Source organism: Sparus aurata, chromosome 18 (assembly GCF_900880675.1).
Source record: "Sparus aurata chromosome 18, fSpaAur1.1, whole genome shotgun sequence".
Lineage (NCBI taxonomy): Eukaryota > Metazoa > Chordata > Actinopteri > Spariformes > Sparidae > Sparus > Sparus aurata.
Genome location: NC_044204.1, coordinates 32,770,118 through 32,791,136, shown reverse-complemented (window position 1 = coordinate 32,791,136; position 21,019 = coordinate 32,770,118). Strand labels below are relative to the sequence as shown.

The 21,019-nt window shown below is 40.8% G+C and overlaps 1 protein-coding gene and 1 long non-coding RNA gene across 5 annotated transcripts; one reads left to right on the top strand and one right to left on the bottom strand.

Annotated features, from left to right (window-relative positions):
* Positions 1–368: 368 nt before the first annotated feature.
* Positions 369–1,459, bottom strand: LOC115568328 (uncharacterized). Of its 2 annotated transcripts, none has more exons than XR_003981369.1 (3): positions 1,270–1,459; positions 872–982; positions 369–622 (listed from the first exon to the last, which is right to left on the bottom strand). It is a non-coding gene; the product is annotated as an uncharacterized LOC115568328 (long non-coding RNA). The 2 variants fall into 2 exon arrangements; XR_003981370.1 differs by lacking the exon at positions 1,270–1,459 and adding an exon at positions 1,165–1,261.
* Positions 872–20,194, top strand: stag3 (STAG3 cohesin complex component). 3 transcript variants are annotated; one of them, XM_030395518.1, is made up of 32 exons: positions 872–1,004; positions 1,439–1,510; positions 2,221–2,317; positions 2,643–2,855; positions 3,755–3,851; positions 4,142–4,218; positions 4,617–4,821; positions 5,271–5,422; positions 6,055–6,252; positions 6,578–6,676; positions 7,180–7,259; positions 7,919–8,026; positions 8,100–8,196; positions 8,378–8,480; positions 8,886–8,989; positions 9,527–9,610; positions 9,856–9,948; positions 11,839–12,039; positions 12,252–12,319; positions 12,601–12,688; positions 12,922–13,002; positions 13,912–14,004; positions 14,315–14,480; positions 14,794–14,927; positions 15,342–15,443; positions 16,082–16,215; positions 16,376–16,498; positions 16,841–17,016; positions 17,615–17,810; positions 18,266–18,367; positions 18,496–18,589; positions 19,744–20,194. In XM_030395518.1, the coding sequence occupies exons 2-32, from the start codon at positions 1,482–1,484 to the stop codon at positions 19,792–19,794; spliced, it is 3,645 nt and encodes a 1,214-aa protein (XP_030251378.1). In that variant the 5' UTR covers positions 872–1,004; positions 1,439–1,481; the 3' UTR covers positions 19,795–20,194. The 3 variants fall into 3 exon arrangements, with proteins under 3 accessions (XP_030251378.1, XP_030251375.1, XP_030251376.1); XM_030395515.1 differs by having other exon boundaries at positions 8,378–8,492; XM_030395516.1 differs by lacking the exon at positions 872–1,004 and adding an exon at positions 1,136–1,275 and having other exon boundaries at positions 8,378–8,492.
* The last annotated feature ends 825 nt before the right edge of the window (positions 20,195–21,019 follow it).

Here is a 21,019-nt window from a genome sequence, read left to right as displayed (position 1 = left end):
TGAATAGTCCCAAATATAATTCAATAACAGTAATACTTTAATCCCCATTGAAATGTTTGTATATCGTTAATTTCTCTCTCTATTTTTTCTTTTTTCAGCTGTGCAAAGATCATCATACAACGACAATAATGTTCCGAGATCATGTTAAGATATCTTTGCATTTAAGTATTTTAGGGGTCAAAAGTCAGATTGAGTGCAGATGTGGAGCAGAGGCAGGACCTGAAGGGTTTGTTCTTTTAGAAGGGCCAAAAATGGAAGCGCCACTGGTTTTGAACAGGGTCAAGGAGCCATGTTGGATGTGTTTATTCACATCAGTAAATTTTTGTCTTTAAGTAATTATTGCAAGTACAGAAAACAGGCTTTGAACAAAAATGACAATGACAATGTGAAAATGACACATGGACATACATTGAGCCTTCAACTGGATGGCCATAAGTATTTTATTTTGAAGGTTCGGACAGGAAGCTGTGTGTTTCCCCCCGGCTGCTTTGTCTCTGGTCGGAGCCCACCAAACACAGAACAATGGACCGTGCAGAGGGGGACCAACTGGGGAGAAGAGGGTGAGGAGCCTGCGGTGGCGGGGCGAGGAGCAGCTGAGCCAGCCACCTCAGGGTCCTAAATACTGGACAGACAGGCAGACAGACAGACTACAACATTATACATGTATACTATAAGATATTTGACGGAAAATATATGCATTTAAAGAGGAAATATCAATAAAGAGGTTAAAACAAATTACAGGTGTGTGTTTTTTACAATCATATATTTAGAAAATAGCAATATCAATATCAAAGAATATTAAATTAAATATAAAAAATACAAATCACTGTGGTTTTAGAAATATGACAGATCTCCTAATGAACAGACTGACCAATCATCACCCAGGGACCTTCTGGAAGCACCAATCATCTTCCGAGCTGATGAGGCGCTGGCCAATCAGCATCCAGAATCTATTTGCCTTTTCGTCCGCGAACTTGAATCTCTACGGAAAGAAAGAAATCACGGTAAATGGATCCTGTGGAGGAAGTGACAAAATACTGATCAGTATGGCTAATTAAGTGATACATTTATGAATTAATGAGATCGCTAATGATTATTAATTAATTTTTGCTGTGGTAGCTAGCAGGCTACTTGTACTAGAAGTCTTCTAAATGCTAGCATCACCTGCTAATGGGTGTGGTCGTTAGCAAGATTTGAGATTCATAGTCCAACAGAGTTTGTCTAGTTAGTTTGATATTTTATCATTTAAATGTTACTCTTGGTCCATACATTTTAGTAAGTAGTTGGTACATTTGAATTAAGGTTGTACGTCAGATCGTTGGTGTTTGAAATACTGTAAACGCGGCTCTGCTCGTAGCCAGCTAATGCTAGGTCTTTGTGAAGGTGCTAGCTAGCTTGATGTTGTCGTGCAGCTAAGTTTGCTCTCCCTCCGCCACAGGTGGTCTCAGTGAACGCCCGCCATCCTATAATTCCAACCGAAAATGTCACCTGGAGACTCAGTTGAGGACAGGTAGGTTACAGTTAGCCAGACTTAGCTAGTTTTTCTGTATGTTAATGTCCTCCAGCTAACCTTTTATCTAATTAGCTTCAAAAAGTCAAGTAAAGCTTGTATTTGGGTATGGCGCCTGGCAGGCAATAACTATGTATCATGTCCTTTCATGCATGAATTATTAAATCCCAAAGTAATAATCTTTTCAATGTTTTATCTTACTCTAAAACACATGAAAAATCACGGCAATAACTTGATTTTAATATATTGTTTCATGTAGTAATTTTGTTCTGTTTACTGACCAAAACTGCAAGTATATGTGTGTCCACATATCTCAGTCCAACCTAAAATTAAAATTACATTTGACCCAAGTAGCTCTTTCAGATTGCTCATAACGAATCTTTTACCTGTTTTTGTGTGCATCTATAGTAGCTGAGACTAACCATGAAAGAGTGCAGCAACAACATCGAATGAACGGTCAAAACTTGAACTTGAATAAAGATGATAATGATGATAATTTGACAGACACTAGAAGCACGTACTGAACTGACCTGACTGTTGGCCACAGCAGCAGAAAGCCTCATTAACATGAGGGATATAGTAACTTGTGTGCTCAAACCATCTGAATTATTATCACAATACATGCCCAGCTCTCTACTCTTAGCCTTTAGTAATCATTACGTGTTGATTCTACGATTTGTATTAATTCAGTTTTTTCACTTGTCTATTAGTCTTGAGGAGTTGGATGACTTCTCAGATTCTGGCAGTGACTTTGAGGCCACGATGAAAGCCATAAAGCGGCCAAAACCAGCTGTGTCTGGACCTCCGGTAAGTTATCTATTCTCTTTCAAAACAAGTCTCGTTTATATTCTGTATTTAGATAATTCACAGGAGAGTACATCAGGGCTATCACCTTGTCTAAGTTTGGTATTTTTCATTTTATTTAGTCATGGTTGTATCATTGTCAGTAATCTCTGTTCTACACAGAAGATCAGAAAGGTTTAACCCAAATCATGATAACTGTAACATTATAGCAGATGTTTGATTCAAGCCTACACCTTATCTTGCCCTGGCAACCACTAATTTAGTTGACTACATCAATTCACTTTAAATCCCCTGCTTAGCTGCCCTCCCATCTCTCTTTCATTTTAAGCCACCCAAGAGACCCAGGCGTAAAGCTGCATTGACAGTGATGTCCAGCCCAAGTGCTAGTCCCATCCCCACTTCTCCAGACCCCTCCCTGCTGCAGCAGCCCTCCCAGGGGACAAACAGGCAGGCCTCCCATAGACCTGTGATTGAGGAGGACCCGGGCATCAGTGCAGTGGATATCTATGATGCTGTCTGCTCTGGAAAAACTGCCATGGTGGTGAGCAAACCCTGATCTGAACACCGGGGGAAGGGGGTGAAGAGATAAACGCATGAAGGGAGGGAGGTGCTGAAGGAGGCATGTGTAATGAGAAGAGAAACAAGGCTCCAAGAGCAACAATGAGTGAGATTGTCATCTGCTGTCAGTGGCTGACTGATGTGACCCAACAGAATTGCCTTTGATCCGCGAAGAGGGAAAAGTGTTTCTTGGGTTGTGTAATCAATGATTGACAGCATGCGTCCATCCCAACCATTGTTGTCCTGAGCCCAGTCTCTTCTGGTTTAAGACTAGAAAAGAAGGACCACATAACAATAGAAAGACAAAAAAGTGTGGTCGGCAGCAATAAAAGGAGTCTGTCACTACAGTATAGAGCAGCAACACAATGCAGATGGTGATTCTGGGTGAAAGCCCGCTTTCATACAGCACATTCAGCAAATCTGGCAAACTGCAGTTCATGAAATTTGTCTCTGCTACGCAACGGTTTCTCAGTTCCAGACTAAATGCTTATTCTACTACATTATTCTACTACATTATTCTACTACATTTCCAATTTATTACACTTTACGTCTGTTACACAGTTTTTACCAACACAACAGATGTTCTAAAGAAGTGTCTTTTTTGTGTACTGGTGTCACGGTTGCCAGAATTGATTATGCAAAGGCGAGGGTGAATAAAACTGGAGTTTTAAAATGGGCAGAAAATGGAAGCAAGAGGAGAAAGTCCCATAAAGACCCACATTTGTTACTGAAATGAAAAACATAAAAGGAAAATGGTTGTAATAAAGGTTAGAGCTTGAATCCATTATGTTATTCAAATGATGTATTGTTATATTATCCATCTGCCCTTTTGATCGGGGGCCCACTGTTCTCATTGGCTTATTTCTCGTTGTCCATTTTAAGACGGTGGTGGACGAGTGGCTGGACTGCTACAAGCGGAGCCGAGAGACGGGACTGCTGGTGCTTATCAACTTCATTGTTCGGTCCTGCGGATGCAAAGGTCAGAGGTCAAGATGGAGCCCACCGGATGAGCTGTGGGGGGGTTCAGAGTTCAAGAGATTATCTCTCCAATTTCAGCTCAGGCGATGATCAGCAGTCAACTATTGATCTAGCAGTATGGTAACGATGCTGTGTTAATCCTGCGTCTGCTGACAACAGGCCACGTCAATATTTTGTGAGAGTGGAATGAAAATTGAAAGAAATCATAGCAGGAAGAATCATAATTGCTGTATTATTAAATGTATCTATATTCAGGCGTATGGACCATTTAACATTTATTCTTTTGCACAGGTGTGGTGAGCCGAGAGATGTTTGACAGCATGCAGAATGCTGAAATCATCGGCACATTAACCAAAGAGTTCAATGAGGTGAGAAAGGAAAGACAGCGGGGGGGGGGGGGAATGTGTTACGACGAAGTTTATAAGTATTTGAATAAATTCTGAAAATAAAGATGAATATGTTTTGAAATTAGTTTATAGTCTTTGTTGTCCCTCTCGCTTCTTTTAATCCTGCCGAGAAATTCAAACAACCTCCATATCCCTGGAGATTGAGAGTCAAAAGACGGGGCACAGCGTGATGAAACACTCTAATTAAAATCTAATGCTGATAAATCGACACATTAATGAGTTAATCACTTTGTTTTGCCACTGATGTAATTGTCATTAGCCGAGCCATCCACAGGCTTCTGTTTCGAATATCTCTACTTGGCGCAGTGTAAGATGTTAAATCCGTTTCTTGTTTCTTTTTTCTCCCTTTCCTCCTCCAGGAGTCAGTGAACTACCCTCTGTGCACTCCAGGCCCCCTGCTGAAGCGTTTCAAAGCCAGCCTGTGCGAATTTGCTCGGGTTCTGGTGCACTCCTGTCGGAATAGCCTCGTTTACGATGAGTACCTCTTTCCTTCCCTGCTGGCCCTGCTCACCGGCCTGTCTGACTCCCAAGTCAGAGCATTCAGACACACCAGTACTCTGCTTGGTAAGCACAGAAGTACAGTACAGCCACAAAAATAGAAAAAGTATACACACACAAACTAATTTCACGAGGAAGGTTTTTTTCATGACCTTGCTTTACTTTTTAAATTGGGGTGAAAACCTGCAACCGAACCGATGCTGAAGATACCAGAGGGTTTCTTCATGTTTCTCGGGGAGGCCGAACAAACTGCTTCATTCAGCTGACATCTGTTTTAGTTGCAAGAGAAGTTCTTTTGTTTGTTTCGGAATGTGCTCCTCCTGTATCGCCTGCTTTTGTTGTTTCTTATTGTTGTCCTTCGAAACCTCAGCTCATCCATAATGTGATTCGACAGGACATTATTGGCCAGTATTTACCTACTTGTGCGTGTCAGAAGAAGAAATTAATAACATGTTTAGACAAAGTGAAAACCATTACCTGCTTTTTACTTTGTTCTACATATTTTGGGCTTTTAGCCATGAAGCTGATGACTGGGCTGGCAAAAGCAGCTATGATAGTGTCCGTTCAGCTGCAGACCACCCAGCGGCAGTACGACATGGAGAACAGCAAGGAGGCTCATGACAGAGCCCCCGACAGACTGGAGGAGCTGCAGGCCACCATCAGTGAGGTGACGCATACACAAACACTGACCAGAGTGCAGACACACAGACACTTTCACAAAGTGAGCACAGAGGTCAGGACTTCTAGAAGTGATGTGACATCGTAGAAATAATATGTGATACTCAGAGAGGACAAAAAACCCTGAAAATAACATACAGTTAGCATGAACCTGGTTTGATTGGTTCTTGGCAACAATACACCAACTTTCACTGAGCGTTGGATTTTCACGGTGCCTGGTTCTGCTGAAAGAGTAGAAAAGAATTCTAAAATAAAGTATCCTCGACAGTATTTTCACCTTGTTCTTATACATTGTAAGATACATAAATTCTGAAATATTAAGTATTTTATCATCAGGGAAAACTGCTAGTGTATGCTTAGTGTTCTTATACATTTTGGTGACTGGTACTTTGTTATGATGCTGTGAACCTGTGTTTGTGATGTGAAGATAACAAAAACATCTGTTCTACCCTCAGTGATAGATATCAAACACTAGAATTATACAGACGGATGTATAAATTATTAAATGTGAGGATTGGTTGCCCGCTGGTCCTCGTAGTAAGGAAGATGGTTGCTCCAGCTGAACCACAGCCTGCATATGAAAGAGGTTGAATGTATGTGTTTTACTTGTGTGTGTTGTAGCTGCTGGAGAACCGGGGGGAGGTCGTATCCATGATGAACGGGACCTTCCGCGGTGTGTTTGTGCACCGCTACCGGGACCTGCTGCCTGAGATCCGAGCAGCTTGTATCGAGGAGTTAGGCGTGTGGCTGAGAACAAACCCGGAAGACTTCCTTAACGACGGATGTCTCAAATACCTGGGATGGACCCTGTATGACAAGGTAAACCAGAACACACAGGACATTAGACAATACATGACGGAGGTGTTACAGTGATGTCATTTCACCACTCACCTTTGGTAACGTGTCACAGAGGAAGCAGCTGTCTGCAAATTAAGCAGCTATTTATTTTATATTCATGATTTATAGTCATGACGACCTCTTGCACCAGACACTACAGTTAAAAATCTGTAAATAGACGCAGGAGGGATCCACATATACACACTCACACAAAGAGAGATGTCCACTTTGAACACACTTGTGCATCTGTCTGCATGCAGGTTGTCGAGTGTGTGTTACTGTACTCTCTCCTTCTTCTTTTCCTCAGCAAAGTCCAGTGCGTCTGCAGTGTGTGCTTGCCCTGCAGGGCCTGTACCGGGAGAAGGATTTCATTGGCCGCCTGGAGTTTTTCACCAGCAGATTTAAAGTGCGGCATCCCTCTGGACTAGACTTACTCCTCATTTAATGCCTCTTTTGTCCCTCCTGACTTTCTGTCTGTCTGTCTGCTTCAGCATCTCTCTTTAATCTATTGTGTTCGGCTTATTGTATTCTTTCTATTTGGTTGCCCGCCTCGGTCTGTCTTTCTAGAATTTTTGTGCCCCCTCCCCTTATTTTTTCTGCCTTTTTTTGTGTGTTTTTTTTCCAGTCCTGTTTGTTGTTATGCTCTCGTCCTTTGTCTGGGCGTGTGTCTGGATGTGTTAATTGTTCCCAATTACTGATGGTTAATAAGCTCTCCTCAAACACATAAAAACCCTCCTAAGCCACATGTGCTGCAGCAGATAAATGGTTTTTTATGCCGTGGCTTAGCGCCTAATCAGGGGGTTTGTGCATGTGCATGTATGTCTGTGGGTGTGGGCACATATATGCATATCTGAGCGTGTCTCTTTTATGTCTGTCTGCTGGCATGATTGTGCATTTGTGTGTGTCTAGGAGAGGATGCTCAGCATGGTGCTGGACAAGAACCCAGACGTGGCAGTGGAAGTGGTCAATCTGTTACTGCTGATCCAAATGTGAGTGGTTTCTCTGTCTCTGGTGGTTTCCCTGTGCCACTATCAGAAACATACAGTACAGGAATTTCCTTTAAGTAGATCAAAACAAATGAGGCTGGAATATTGACAAAATTGTCCTAAATTGACTCACACAATTCCGTGTTTCCCTTTCCCTCTGTTTTTCAGAGAACAGAGCTCTTCTGGTGAATTTAGCATTAGCAGTAACATGATCCATTTATTTTATTCAGTTAGTCTTTGGTCTTTGCACCTTATTGCTGGTTGTGGGCGGTGTTGGTTGAAAGGTTCGAGGCTTTTTACATCAAATCGCTGATTATTAAACTCTTTGAGCCCCCTGATTAAAACATTTTATATCTGAAAAATGGATTCATGCTCAGCCAAACAGAAATGTAAGGCGTAAAATAATATCACAAATATATCCTGGTTGTCCACAAATGATTCCAAGTCCAGTTTCTCTACGATAGAAGTGTAATGATTACTCATACCTGTGATGACCCTCTTTGTCATGAATACCGATGATTCACCGAGTGACTCATGATCTGCCACGTTGGCCAACATCTCCACTGACTCAAGTCATGTATAAATGAGATGTTTTTAAGATTGATTAGAAAGAGAGTATAACTATATCAATCTGTAAATGTTTAATGGGTGCACATGTGCAGGAACACAGAGGAAGGCTTGAGAGAGGAGGAGTGTGCCCACATCTATCCTCTGGTTTACGCTGCACACAGAGGCCTGGCATCTGCAGCCGGCAGCTTCCTCTACAACAGGTAAACTGTCATCCACGCCATTATTGTTTCTGTTAAATATGTTTTGAAAATTGTTTTAATGTGTGTGTGTCAGGCTGAAAGGTGTGATTGCGGATGACAACCGGGAGAATGATAAAAGTGACAACACAGCCTTCTTACAAATCCTCATCTCCTTCTACATCCAGAGCGAGGCAAGTGTGTCTTTCCGTCTCAGCTCTATTCTCTCCCCCTTGCTGTTTTGAAAGTAATTAGACAATATCATAAAAATTTATTATTTTCTTCGTATGCTGAGCCACAATATTTTAGCTCAGAAACACACTGGTGCTGGACAGCTGTGCACTAAAATTAAACTAGAGTAAACTGTTTTGACAGTTTCATGAGCATGGAGCGTACCTGGTGGATAGCTTGTGGAGTGTGGCAGGATCTGAGCTGAGAGACTGGGAGACTATGACAACACTCCTGCTACAGGACACTGGTGAGGAACAAGGTAACGCAGAACACTCCACAAGCAGTCTTGGGTGCATCAGTGCATAAAGCTCAGCTTAACACCAATTCACAAAAATAATTACTCCCATGTTGTTCCATCGCTGCGACAGTTCTGTGTTGTAAGACACAATAAAAATGACACACTTCCTAGAGTAGGATGTGTGTTTGATCAAATAATAACGAGCTGTATTGAAACAGAAAGACCTGCACAACCCGTAGCTCCATTACAAGGATTTTATGTCAGAAGTCTGCGGAGGAGCCTCGTACTCAAAACATCACTAGCAAATACAATCCTTTTAAACTGGAGCGACTTGTTTTGTGGATCTCTTTCAACTCAATCTTGTATACTCAGGGATCACCAACTCATTTCTGCACCTGTCTGTTCTTCTGTCAGGTCTGATGTATGAGGAGGAGGAAGCTCTCATAGACCTCATGATGTGCGCCATCCGACAGGCGGTGCAGGCAACCCCACCTGTTGGGAGAACTCAGGGCAAGAAGGTGGTGACATACAAATCTGATAATTTCTGTGTAGTTTGTTTTATGGAACAGACTGGAGTTTAGGGGGGCGAGAGAGATTTCATTCTTTGTTTGTGCTTCACATGTACCCATCATACAACATGTTTTAAAATAGCTTTAAAGCGCCAGTATGCAACTTTGTGACACAAAGCTGGAATAAATTATATGCACATCAGTAGGAGTCAGCTGTGCAAATAGTATTCCTATTTTCACTGCAGTTCTCTCACATTTGTTGTTGTTTACTTCAGTCTCAGGTTGTTTACTTCATCTCATTTCAACAAAACCTTTTTATCACAATGATTGACAAGTGCTGCACAGCGCCTTTTTAGCTTTAAGTATTAAGCGCGTTGTGAAAAAGTGGATTCTTTATTGTTTGTACTATGTACTCATCTGTGGACACATTATTTTTTACATAAATGAAATACACTCTCATTCCTGTGATATCTGAATGCTTTTTTCCTCTCGTGTGCACGTCTACGTGGTCGAACTGCTGTCTTGTGGCTGTGCATGTTGGATTAGATCCTGAGTAAGAAGGCCAAGGGACCAGACATGAGACGTATCACCACACACTTCATCCCCCTCTTGCCACAGCTTCTGGCCAAGGTACACAGCCAAGGTTCACCTAAAATCGGTTAAAACTGTGAAGTGTTGGAGAAGCATCAAACTTGCTGCCACGTTAAACTTTGCACTTAAAACCCCTGAGTATAACTTTCATTATAAGGTGTGCACACTCATACAACACTAAGAATGAAGGTGACGTATATATGTGCAATATTTCATATTTAATATATGTGTTTCATTCATTAATGAGCTGAGCCTGTTTTTCTCCCCCGCTCATTGACTTGCAGTACTCGGCAGACGCAGCGAAGGTGAGCCTCCTTCTCAAAGCTCCCCTCTACTTTGACCTGCAGATGTACAACAGCTCTCCGAGGCTGGAGAAGGTAGGAGTGTGACCAACATAATGATGAATAAAATCTCTTCAGAAAACACATCTTGTTTTCATCTGAAACCTTACCTGTGTCCCAAAGCGTCCCCTCATACCCACTTTAACATGCTCATATTTTAGAATGTATTCCCTAGATGTCCATGATGGAAATAGAAGAAGGGACGGTGTTGCTGGTGCTCAGAGAGAGACATTTTTTTATTTATTTCTCTCCAATTTAGGGCTTCACAGTTAATGACCTGTCATGTGCTAATTAATACACAAAGGGGATAGAGTCCGTCTTGCTATTGGCCAGCCACAAGGCCCGTCTACATGTTTGTGCTCACCTGTGAAGTTTCTGGCATTGCAGCAGAAGCTCAGTGCTTTTAAACACAAAATGTGGACACTCGTATACACAAGTCTGGAAACTGATTTGTGTGTTTTACAATCTAGTGCTGCTGCTGCCAGCTGACAGTAAAAGCAGTGAGAGTAGTTGGGTTAGATAATGAAGAAATCGAGAAAAAAACTGGACCCTCCGCCACATTTTAAGTGATGAAGTAGTTACTGTGTAATTAGGGGTGTGCCAAAACATCGATACTACGATATATCGCGATATTTCGTCTTGAGGTACGTTATCGATACACTGGTGCCAAATATCGATGTTTAAAAATGTAAAAAAAAAAATAATAATAAATTTTTTTTGTTTTGTTTTTTTGGGGGATTTTTTGGCCCACCACCACCCCTCTTCGGAGGACAGCTTTATCTTTATTCAAACATAGGTATACAACCAAATAAAATTTAAAGAATGGTTTAAGTAGCTCTGAAACCCACATATAGATATTTAATGATAGTTGTAGTCAGTGTGTGTGTTAAGAAGAGACACTGCAATATACTCTTTGTTTACTTGGCTTTCATTCATGTGAAATTGATTGACAATGTTTTGTAATTCCTGTGAAATGGATTCAGTGCAGTCAATAAATTCTGAATTTCTTCAGTGACACAGATATCGTGATGTATCGTGGATGAAATTTCTTGCAATATATCGATTATCGCAGAATCGCTGTATCGTGATATTATCGTTATCAAGGGCAAAATATTGTGATGGTATTGTATCGCGAGGTACCTGGTGATACCCAGCCCTACAATTAATTCAATGGTTGTATTGTCGTATTCACTCACAAGATGTCACCAAAATCACACTGTCCCTTTTAAAATCTTTCAGAAAATGATGTAAGTGTATCGAATCGTATCGTTGGCTGAATATCGTGATATATATCATATTGTGAGCTGAATATCGTGTATCGTATCGTGAGATTAGTGTATCGCTACAGCCCTATGTGTAATATACTCTAGTGTTACTGTGCAAGCTAGCATTATCAAAACCATACCAATCGTACAGAACAGTGACATGAGTGAAAGATTAAAAAAGTGCGATTATATTACGATTTTTCTTTTCTTTTTTTTGGAATTCAAGATGAATTCATAAATATCATGGCAACAGAATACCAAACACAAGTCAGTCGTCCAGGTCGTAAAACACAAAAATTACTGCAAGTCCATTGAATCCATCTATCTAATGTATATTAGTCTAGACGGGGGATTCTTCATGTAGTAAAGGCATTTATTGTGTTTTTAGTTTTCTTGTTTCCCACTGCTGATACCGCTGAGAACTTCACGGCTTCTTCCTGATGTCAGTTACGTCATTGTCAAAAGTAAAAGCACAGAAAATGTCCCCTTCTTAGACCTGCCCTCTGAACTCACTAGCACTTGTATTATTGTCATTATAGCCAATGCTGGCTAACCCTCGCTAGCTCACTAAAGTCAGTGCTCTTAAGCCACTCATACATATTCTACTTCACCTGTTCTTCTTCCATCTGCTGTTCTGCTTGATCTTTTCTCTATTTGTCAGTATCTGGACCTGCTGCTGAGTCAGATATGTGATATTGTGGAGAAGCACACAGACGTCACAGTGTTGGAGGCTTCTGCCCACCTTGCCAGCACCTTTCGCTCCGACCACTACACCTTCTCCTCCCGCGCACACCTGGCGTTCAGCCAGTTGCTGGACGGCTTGACTGAGTCGCTTAACACATATTTAAGTGACGTGCTGCAGGTGGGAGAGCATGTCTGTGAAGTTTGCATACAGATTGATATGGCATATTATAAAAGGCATGAAAGATGGTTAGAATAGTTAGGATTTATTGCAGGATTGTTCTAGGTGTGCCTAATAACAAACTGGCAACTGAGTGTATGCTTGTATAGTGTTGTCAGATGTAGAAATCCTCAGTGTCACAGAGTGTTTTTTTTTTTGTGCGTTTTTTTCAGGGCACAGCTGATGACGATGATGTATACAATGCAGCCAACACCTTGAAAAGGATTGCAGTATTGAGCAGGTAAGTTTATGTGTTGGTTTCTTTTCCTTAATGGCCACAAACAGAAAAGAAAAGGCTGGCAGCTTCTTCTGGAACTGATTGTATTATATTGTATCGTCTCATGTCAGTTGCAGGCCCCTGAATCAAATCAAAATGGTATTGTGTCAGATTTTGTGATATCGGCAAATATTGTATCGCTGTCCAAAGAGTCAACATCATATCATGCTGAAACAGGTGATTTACACCCCAAGTAGTAATGCAGACTATTTTTTTAAGTTGAAGCATGTGTTTGTGATCTCCAGTGTGAAGGACTCAACAAGCTGGAGGCTGTTCGACTCCTGTCTGGAGCTTCTGAAGAGCAGGATGGAGTCGAGAGAGCTCGACAAGGAGGTCCAGCATTGTCATATTTGAGGGAGTTTATGCGATATGTGTTCAGGCTTCTGAATCTGCTGAACTGAAGTACAGAACATTTTAGTTTGGACTAAATTTGGTGGATTTGGTGCAACTAGCTTCCGACATTTAAATTTTTTTTTTTACTTAACTTTATGTAGATATATTCTTTTGCATATTACATTGAAATCTCTTTAAAAGCTGATTTAAATTTTCCTTTTGTATAATTCCAGCTGATGGTGTCGGCTCTGAAGTGTGCCGCCCTTCACCTGATGTGGGCCAAAGTCAATGCTGTAAACTCGACGCCAGCTGAGGTGATCATCTGACATTATACACCAGCCCGAGTTTTTTATTAGATGTTTGGAAATGGTTTGAACTTCTCTTAATCTCTCACACACCAAGAGTTGTGACGTATCGACTTATGACATGATAAATGTTCTCTTGAGGGCTGTTACATGACAGCCAGCTTAAAGTGGCCATGTTGGTGGGCTTGCTGTGTATTTGTCTTCTCATTCTCATCCGTGTTGTTCAACAATTCACCAGCTGCACAGACAGCAGGCAATTAACACAACAGTCTGTTAGTGTAGATCCAAACCCATGATGACACTCAGACATTTGTTTCCCCTCTGGTTCACACTTTATCTCACTGTTTTACGTTCTGGTACCATTTCTCTTCACATATGTATTGTCTCCTTCTGTCTTCGCTCTCTTGTTCTCTCTTGAGCTCATTTGTGCTTTTCGTACAGATGTCTCTCTCTCTTTCACACACACTGAGCACATCATTATTACTAATTCAGCCTTTTGTTTGTTTACCTGAACCAGGGTTCCAGAGAAAACACACTTGGATCCCTTCCTTGGGTCCAGTTATTTTCATGTTTTGTCTATTTTTATTTAATAGTAGCACTCAAACTGATACAACGGACACAAACACACAGTGAAACTTCTATGTGTAGGATAGTTCTGTTACTGCAAAGAAATGGTGATTTCTATTTGTGGCTGATCATCTTGTCAGTGCTACTATCTACTTTGACAAAATGATAGCATAATTAAAAGGAAGAGAGTGTTTACATCCCTTGAAGTATCCGTCGTTAATCAAGAATCACTATTGGCATCAAAGGTTATGATGCAGTTCTTTAACCGAATACTTTGATCCTCTTGTTAAGTGTTTCTTTCAAGTCTTTAATCCAACTTGATCAATAGATCGTCTTCTCCATCTGTTCTAGGCTGAACTGAAGCGTCTGAAGAAGGAGGTTCGCTCGTTCTGCAGCGTCTGTCAGAACTGTCTGTCTCTGAACCAGTCTGACATCAGCGATCAGGTGAGAACTTTGTGACAATTAAGACAATATGGTGATAGATTAGTGAAGGTAAAAAGTTATCTTGATTATTTTTGTTTCCTTTTATACACTTACACCTCTGGAAACATTCATCAGAAAGCAGGTAGCAAGCAGTCCTTCAGACTAGTTGCCCCATTTATGACACAGAAAAACCTTCTCACACAAACTGACTGAGCTACACAATTGTTGGCAAGCTTTTACATGCTGACAAACTCAATATTTTTTCAGTCTACATATCTGAATTTTACAGAAATAGTAAAAAATGTTACAGTTTGTATTCTTCCCTCCACAGGCGTTCGAGCTGCTCTGTGACTTGCTACTCTTGTACAGTGCAAATTCAGCTCACTCTGAAAGCGCCCTGAACGCGCTGGTCCACCTACCGTCTGATTCCCTGCGCTCAGAAATGGCTTCCTTCCTCGTGGACTACATCTTTGACACTGAAGAAACTGAGCTCAACGGTGTGGTCAACACATACTCTTAATAAATGTTTGCATAAACGGTGGTACTTTCTACAGCCTCGTTCAACCTTTGTTGACAAGGGTTTGTTTGTAACTGCATTGTAATGGGTTTTAAAACCGGCAGAGCTTTCCGAGATGACCCTATCATCATTTATGCCTGCAGACATAATTCTTAAAGTCTTATATCACACATTGTGTTTGCTTGCTTGTCTTATCAACACCTCAAAGTTTTCACCCTGCCTCTCCTCTCTACATCGTTCACGTTAACTATCAGTGAAATTCCTCCTCTCCTTACCCTGACTCTGCCCTGTAGTTGAAGGTGAGGAGGAGATGAAGATAACTCTTCTCCAGAAGAGGCGCAACCAGCTGGCCGGCTACTGTAAGCTGGTTATCTACGGGGTGCTGGACCTCGCTGCTGCCACCGATGTCTTCAAGCACTACAGCAAGGTAGAGAGGGAGATGAGGCCTTTACCTTTTATTAACCAAGCGCATCATAATTACATTATAATCACACATACTCAGTAACTGGCTGTGTGATTCAGTTGGTTCACATGTTCACAAGTTTGGAGCTTGGTAATTAATACAGTAATAGTCAAAACAGACTGTTGGTTTTTGGAGAAATTAATCGCATTAGAAATAAGAAATTAATTATGGGGAGGATGTGTAAGAGAGTGGAGGAAGGTGAGAAAATCTGTTTTAGAACCAGCGAGGTGCCAAGAATGAGTCAGAAGGAACGGTGGTTAGAAGAAGCTATGACGAGAAGGAAGCGGAGTATTTTCACATATTTAGAATATTTTCATTAATCACAAAGACTAATTATCATAACTGAGGTGTTTTTTCTCTTTTATGGTTTTGCTCCAGTTCTTCAGTGACTACGGCGACATCATCAAAGAGACTTTAAGCAGAAGCAAACTCATCAGTCCAGTTCAGAGCGCCAAGACCGTCTGTCTGAGTCTGCAGCAGGTGTGCTCTCACAATCACTAACCAGCCTCTCTCTATTGTGTACTGTGATGACAAGTACAGTTTTAATGATTACATGAAGAACTCTTTAATTGTGACGATAATAACACTACATTATAATGAAAATAGTATAACTAAATGTTCGTATTTTAATCACATCTTTAAATAGTAAAACATTAACTATTAGACAGACAGATCAACATGTGGTTTTACATTGTTAAGCTGTATTTCTACAGGCTCAATTCATCCTCACACACATTACTGCATTGTGACAAAGTCCCTGAGGTATTACAACTCATTACTATATCACTACCATTTTGAATTGTGCCTGACAAATGTCTAATCCCTGAACACTATATAGAAATCCCAGATACTGATGTTAATTTTCTGTAAATATTGAATCACTCAGTGTTCCATGTGGCAGACTTCTTAGAGCACTGTCGTTGTCCTTTTTCGTAAAATGAAGCCACACTTCTCTTCCTTTCTGTTATGACTCCACCTTGTTTGCAGGAGTGTAGACACAAGAGTTTGATGTCATTGTTTTGCAGTGCGCAACTGTCAGCATACCAGTGTTGATGAAAGGATTTGAACAAGTGGTGATGAATGGCATGTAAATGTGAAGTCATGTTGTTTGTGTTCAGCTCTACTCCGAGATGCTCCTGGAGGATCCCAGCAGGCAGGATCTCGGTGAGATTAGAGAACTGGCAAAGAAGCTTGCCATGAGCTTTGGCATCGATCTTCATCGTGTCCGCAAACCGCTGATGGCCCTGCACATGTAAGTAGCACACATCCGTGTTGACTTTGGTTTGAGGGCAGCCAACACTCACCGATACTTGTCCTCTGACATGACTTCACACATTAAGTGTTTTTGTCCACTTGTGATATAGATTTGTTTTTTTTGTCAAAACTGTTGTGTGTTTGTTGTTTGCTCCAAGGGACGGTGTAAGTTTTGCATTTCGGGAGCCACAGGAGGGAGAAAAGCAGCACCCGAACGTGGCCTTCCTGGAGATCCTCAGCGAGTTCAGTTTCAAGCTGCTGCAACCGGACCGCGCCCAGCTGTGAGAAACCAAAACTTACAAACTTGTCCACACAAACATGTCCGCTCAACCATTATGCTGTCTTTCACTCCTTCACTGAACCTCAGCACTGCAATACAGACTTAACATTGTAATTATTATATTCTCATAACAATAGATGTATCACCTCTTTTACCTGAGTGTTTGAGAGGATATCATCATTACCTTCCAGTACATGTGTTGATCTCATTCAAAGATCATGGCAAAGACAAAAAATGTTCCAAAAGCAACAGTTTAAATCAGACAATATGACACCACTAAATATTAACAAAGGTTTCTTGGTCTTTGTCCTCATCTCTCCGTTACTCTGTGGTCCCCTACCAGGGCTGTGTTTCTGAAGACAAAGTGTCCCAGTGCTGCCCTCTCCTGGCGGCCTGTCAGAATGTATCAGCGTTCTTTGGAGGCCCGCTTCTCTTCTAAACCCAGAGAGCAGGAGGGAGGCGATGCTGTCTCCTCACATGATACCCCTGTAGCTAAACGCAAGAGGACAACTGCTCAGGGTGAGATGTATGCACATGTATGCACTGATACGCAGCATGCACGCAAACTTTGTGATACCTGCAGACACCCTGTATCATCTCTGTAGTTAAAACACATCAAATTAACAAAGTGTCATAATATGAACAGAATTTTTGAAGTGACAAAAAGGGTTCAAACTGTGAAAATGCAAGTTTGACACATTTCCATCAAGTGGTTTAAGGCTAATAAACTCTGCAAAGTGTTGTTTTGTCAGATGATGGCAGTATAGGCTACGTTATAAATGGGAAGAAGAGGAAGCAAACCAGCCACCTTGGCTTACCTGCAAGTGAATGTTGAAATGAATCTAGGAAAGGGTATTTCATGGGAATATCCAATGAGATGCCGACTCCATACACAGCTTCTGTATCTTTCAGTAGATGGCTGATTAGTCATGTACACTAAATGTTCTCTTAACTAACTTGGAAAAAGTGTTTCTATCTGCCATTAACAACATTAACTCTTACTCAGAATAATCAAAAACCACCTGAAGAGAGCGTTAAAAACTTAATCATCAACCTTTTCTAATGTAAAAACGTCTATAGTTAATAACCTTGTGTAATTGAATTTCTCCTCCTCCAGGTTCAGTGTCCAGCTCAGTCAGAGGATCTTGGTTGGACAGCAGCAGCATTACCGGCAGCCTGCACACACCAGCCCTCACCTCCACTGTCCAGAAACAGCCAGCCAGGCAGCCGGCCTCCAGGAAACCCCAAGACACAGAGTCTGATATTGGCAGCATCTTAAATGAGCCTGAGTCGGAGGATGAGTTCTCCTCAGGGTAAGATGAGTCTTTATCGTCCGCATGTTTGCAGCATCTACCATCTCTACTTCAGATGTTCAGATTTTACTGCCAAGAACCAGCCAAATGCTGGAAATTTGTCTGTCTACCAGCCAGAAATCAGCCACTCTCTGTTCTCTTCTCAAAGAGTAGTTTGTGCAGTGTTACTGGGCAAAAGGCTGCTCAGTTTCTGAATCAACCAGCTGCTCTCATTCCTCCGTGCTCATGTTGCAGCTGCAGAAACATGTGTGACCTGCTTCCGAAGGTCCTGCTGACAATAATTCTCTCTGTTGTCGAAATAAAGTTAGACACAATTAACTTGGATGGGTAGATGTGTCAATGGAAAGTGTCAAAGCTAAAAAGTAAGGAAGGGTTCTCCAAGTGCTTTCCATTTCATAAGCTCGCTAGAATTTGTAATAGCATGAGACGGACATGTACCTGTTGCTGTTCACTAGATCCCAGATGCGAAAGGTGAAGCCCACCCCACGCCGCCAGCCCGTCTCACGTCAGACCGAGTCCACTTTGAATCAGCAGGACCTGAACTCCAACTTTGACTTGTAAGACTGATCGTAAAGAAAAATTGTTTCACAGCAGTTTTTTTTCTAGAAATTGTCGCTATTTGTCTCATTTTTGTGAAAGCTATCAGGTAAGAATAATAACAGAATGAACTGTGTTTTCTCTCCAGACTCTCTCTGATTGAGGAGAACAATGAAGAAAGAGAAGAGGTTGAGATCGAGGATTACAGAAGTGACTCTGATAGTGAATCTGCTTATACATTGGTAAGAATAAAATCTTTGCACATGTTGATTGTAACATTTTAAATTAAAATACACAGTTACAGCTACATTTGGCTATAATTTACAGATTTTATAACACCAGGGTTTTTTCCAGGATTACCTGAAGACGATCAATTTTAAAGTAGCACCAGTGAGCTACAACTGAATTAATGCATGTGAAAGTACACATGATCACACCACATCATCACATGAACGTGCAGCAGTAATCAGGATTGTGCTCTCTGCGCATTCACAAGCAGACGGACCGCCTCTTTATGGAGTTCTCTGTAATGATTGGATAAAGTGGGCAGGGATACTAGAAAATGTCCTTTCTGTTGATGCTGCAGGGGCAGGAGAGACACGTGTTACTGATCAAACACTCTATACTGTTGAAATACAAAGCTATTAAACACTTATTTTAATCAGAATATATCCCTTACAGGAGCTTTAATGTAACATTATGGCAGCATGTGTAGAGTAAAATGAATAGAGTATAAATAAATGCAGTATTTATGGAGGCCGTGTCTATTTCTGATGCACAGAGCTGTGAAATTGGATGCCTACTGCTCTATTATTACAGTTCATACAGATATTTGTTGCATGCATAAATACTGATGGTAACACTTCATTTTACAGGTCTGAACATGTCATGCTAAGTAGGTGATAATTACAAAGCAACATATGCGAAATTTCCCTCAACTCACCCAAATAATTATCTCAAGATGTATTATAGATTCCACCAACATGATTTAATTAGAATATTCTTCTGTTTCCTGACAAGCAGTTAATAAATAGCTGGTAGTTTCTTTTATACATTTCCAGGGAAGTTCCAGCTGGTTTCTGCTGAGCTTCACTTGAATTTACTGGCATGCTGAAGGGAAGCCAGACCGAAACTAGATGGACATTTCCTGGGAATTAATTAAAGAAATTACCGGCTATTTTTTAACTGCTCATGGGAAAATAAATCTGTCAGTTTTGAGGTAATTATTGAAGTATTTGTGGGATATTTTCACAGAGAATATTACTGTTACTTGTTATTACCACCTACTTGCTAGAGTTTTGCAGACCTGTAAAAAGTTTTTTTGGCAAAAGAACTGAAGATCAAGGGCTGCATTCCTAACAAGCTCATCATTCTTGTTTTGTTTTTTGCTTTGCAGCCCTCCACACGTCACAGTTTAGCCAGTGCCCTTGACGAGCTCTTTGAGTGAGGGCGCAGAGACCTGGACCGCCCTGGAAACAACAGTTCTTTGATTCAACACTGCTGCGTTTTCAGTGTTTTCAGTAGATTCGAGTGTAACAAGTATTGGGGCAGCTGTTCTTTAAAATGACCCTCTGTTCAAATAATGATTATGCAGTCTGGAGACAAACGTTGTTGCCATTCACTGTTAGGATTGTTTGTGTTTTGAACACAAAATTCACCCAATGTTTAGAAGTAATGTGTTGGAGTTCAGTTAGACCTCTGTGGGTTGGCAGCAAGATCAAAGTCTCTTTCTGTGTTCGTATTCACATTTTGAATTCAGTCTTCATTATATGCAGCACTGTTGTTGACAGCACGCGAGCACTTGTTAATCTAATGTCTATTAAAAGATGCTTAACTAAACAAAGTAACACCGAAATCTGTCTTTGATAAAGTCACATGAAACTCTGTGTACAACTGAGATGTCAGTGCGATGTACAGAAAAACTTAAAAAATGTATAAATGCAGGCTCTATTATAAGATATACATAATGTACAATATTAGTAAATGTATGTGGTCAGAAAATGATGTTACATTACACTTTATGCTCCCAGCATAAACTGAATTAAATGCTGAAGAAAGGATGTAAAAAAATATAATTTAAACAAAAACAGAAGATGATGAAAGACTTTAAATGGCGATCATCAGTCTTATTGTTTGTAAGTGTCTTCAAGTAATCACACATTCATGATAGAAAAACAAATTCATGAAACACATCAAAGATACCTAGAAATATCATAGATTAGTTAATTATAAGTGATTGTTTTTCTTTTTTTTATTTAGGAACAGAGAAAAACGAACTTGCAAGTGCAGTATCTTGCCACAGTCTAGCATAGTAACAGAAGTTTTTTCACTAAACAGGAGAATAATTGTATGTAAGTTGGAGTCTCCACCAAGTTTACACATTAAAGTGTGTTGACAGGTTTTGGGGAGTACAAGTACATGTGGGAAAAAGTTGAATTAAGGCTTTTGTGGCTCCAAGAAGAAGCTGCATGTATTCCGATAAATTCCCTATGGTGATTTTACTCGGTGGCTAAGTTGCATTGTGGGTAATGTAGTCAACAGGTTTTGAAGAGCAGTCCTCTGTTCTAAAATCAGATTATTAAAACTGATGGAACAGAACCAGAGAAATCACCTTTTCTATTTCACTCATTCTTCCTTTTTAAAACATGCTGCTGCATACATTACCCACAATG

Coding starts and splice junctions, on each gene's coding strand:
- stag3 (XM_030395515.1), top strand. CDS start 1,482: ATGTCACCTGGAGACTCAGTTGAGGACAG. Junction 5,423..6,054: donor TGCAGGCCACCATCAGTGAG/GTGACGCATACA, acceptor TGTGTGTTGTAG/CTGCTGGAGAACCGGGGGGA. Junction 6,253..6,577: donor GATGGACCCTGTATGACAAG/GTAAACCAGAAC, acceptor TCTTTTCCTCAG/CAAAGTCCAGTGCGTCTGCA.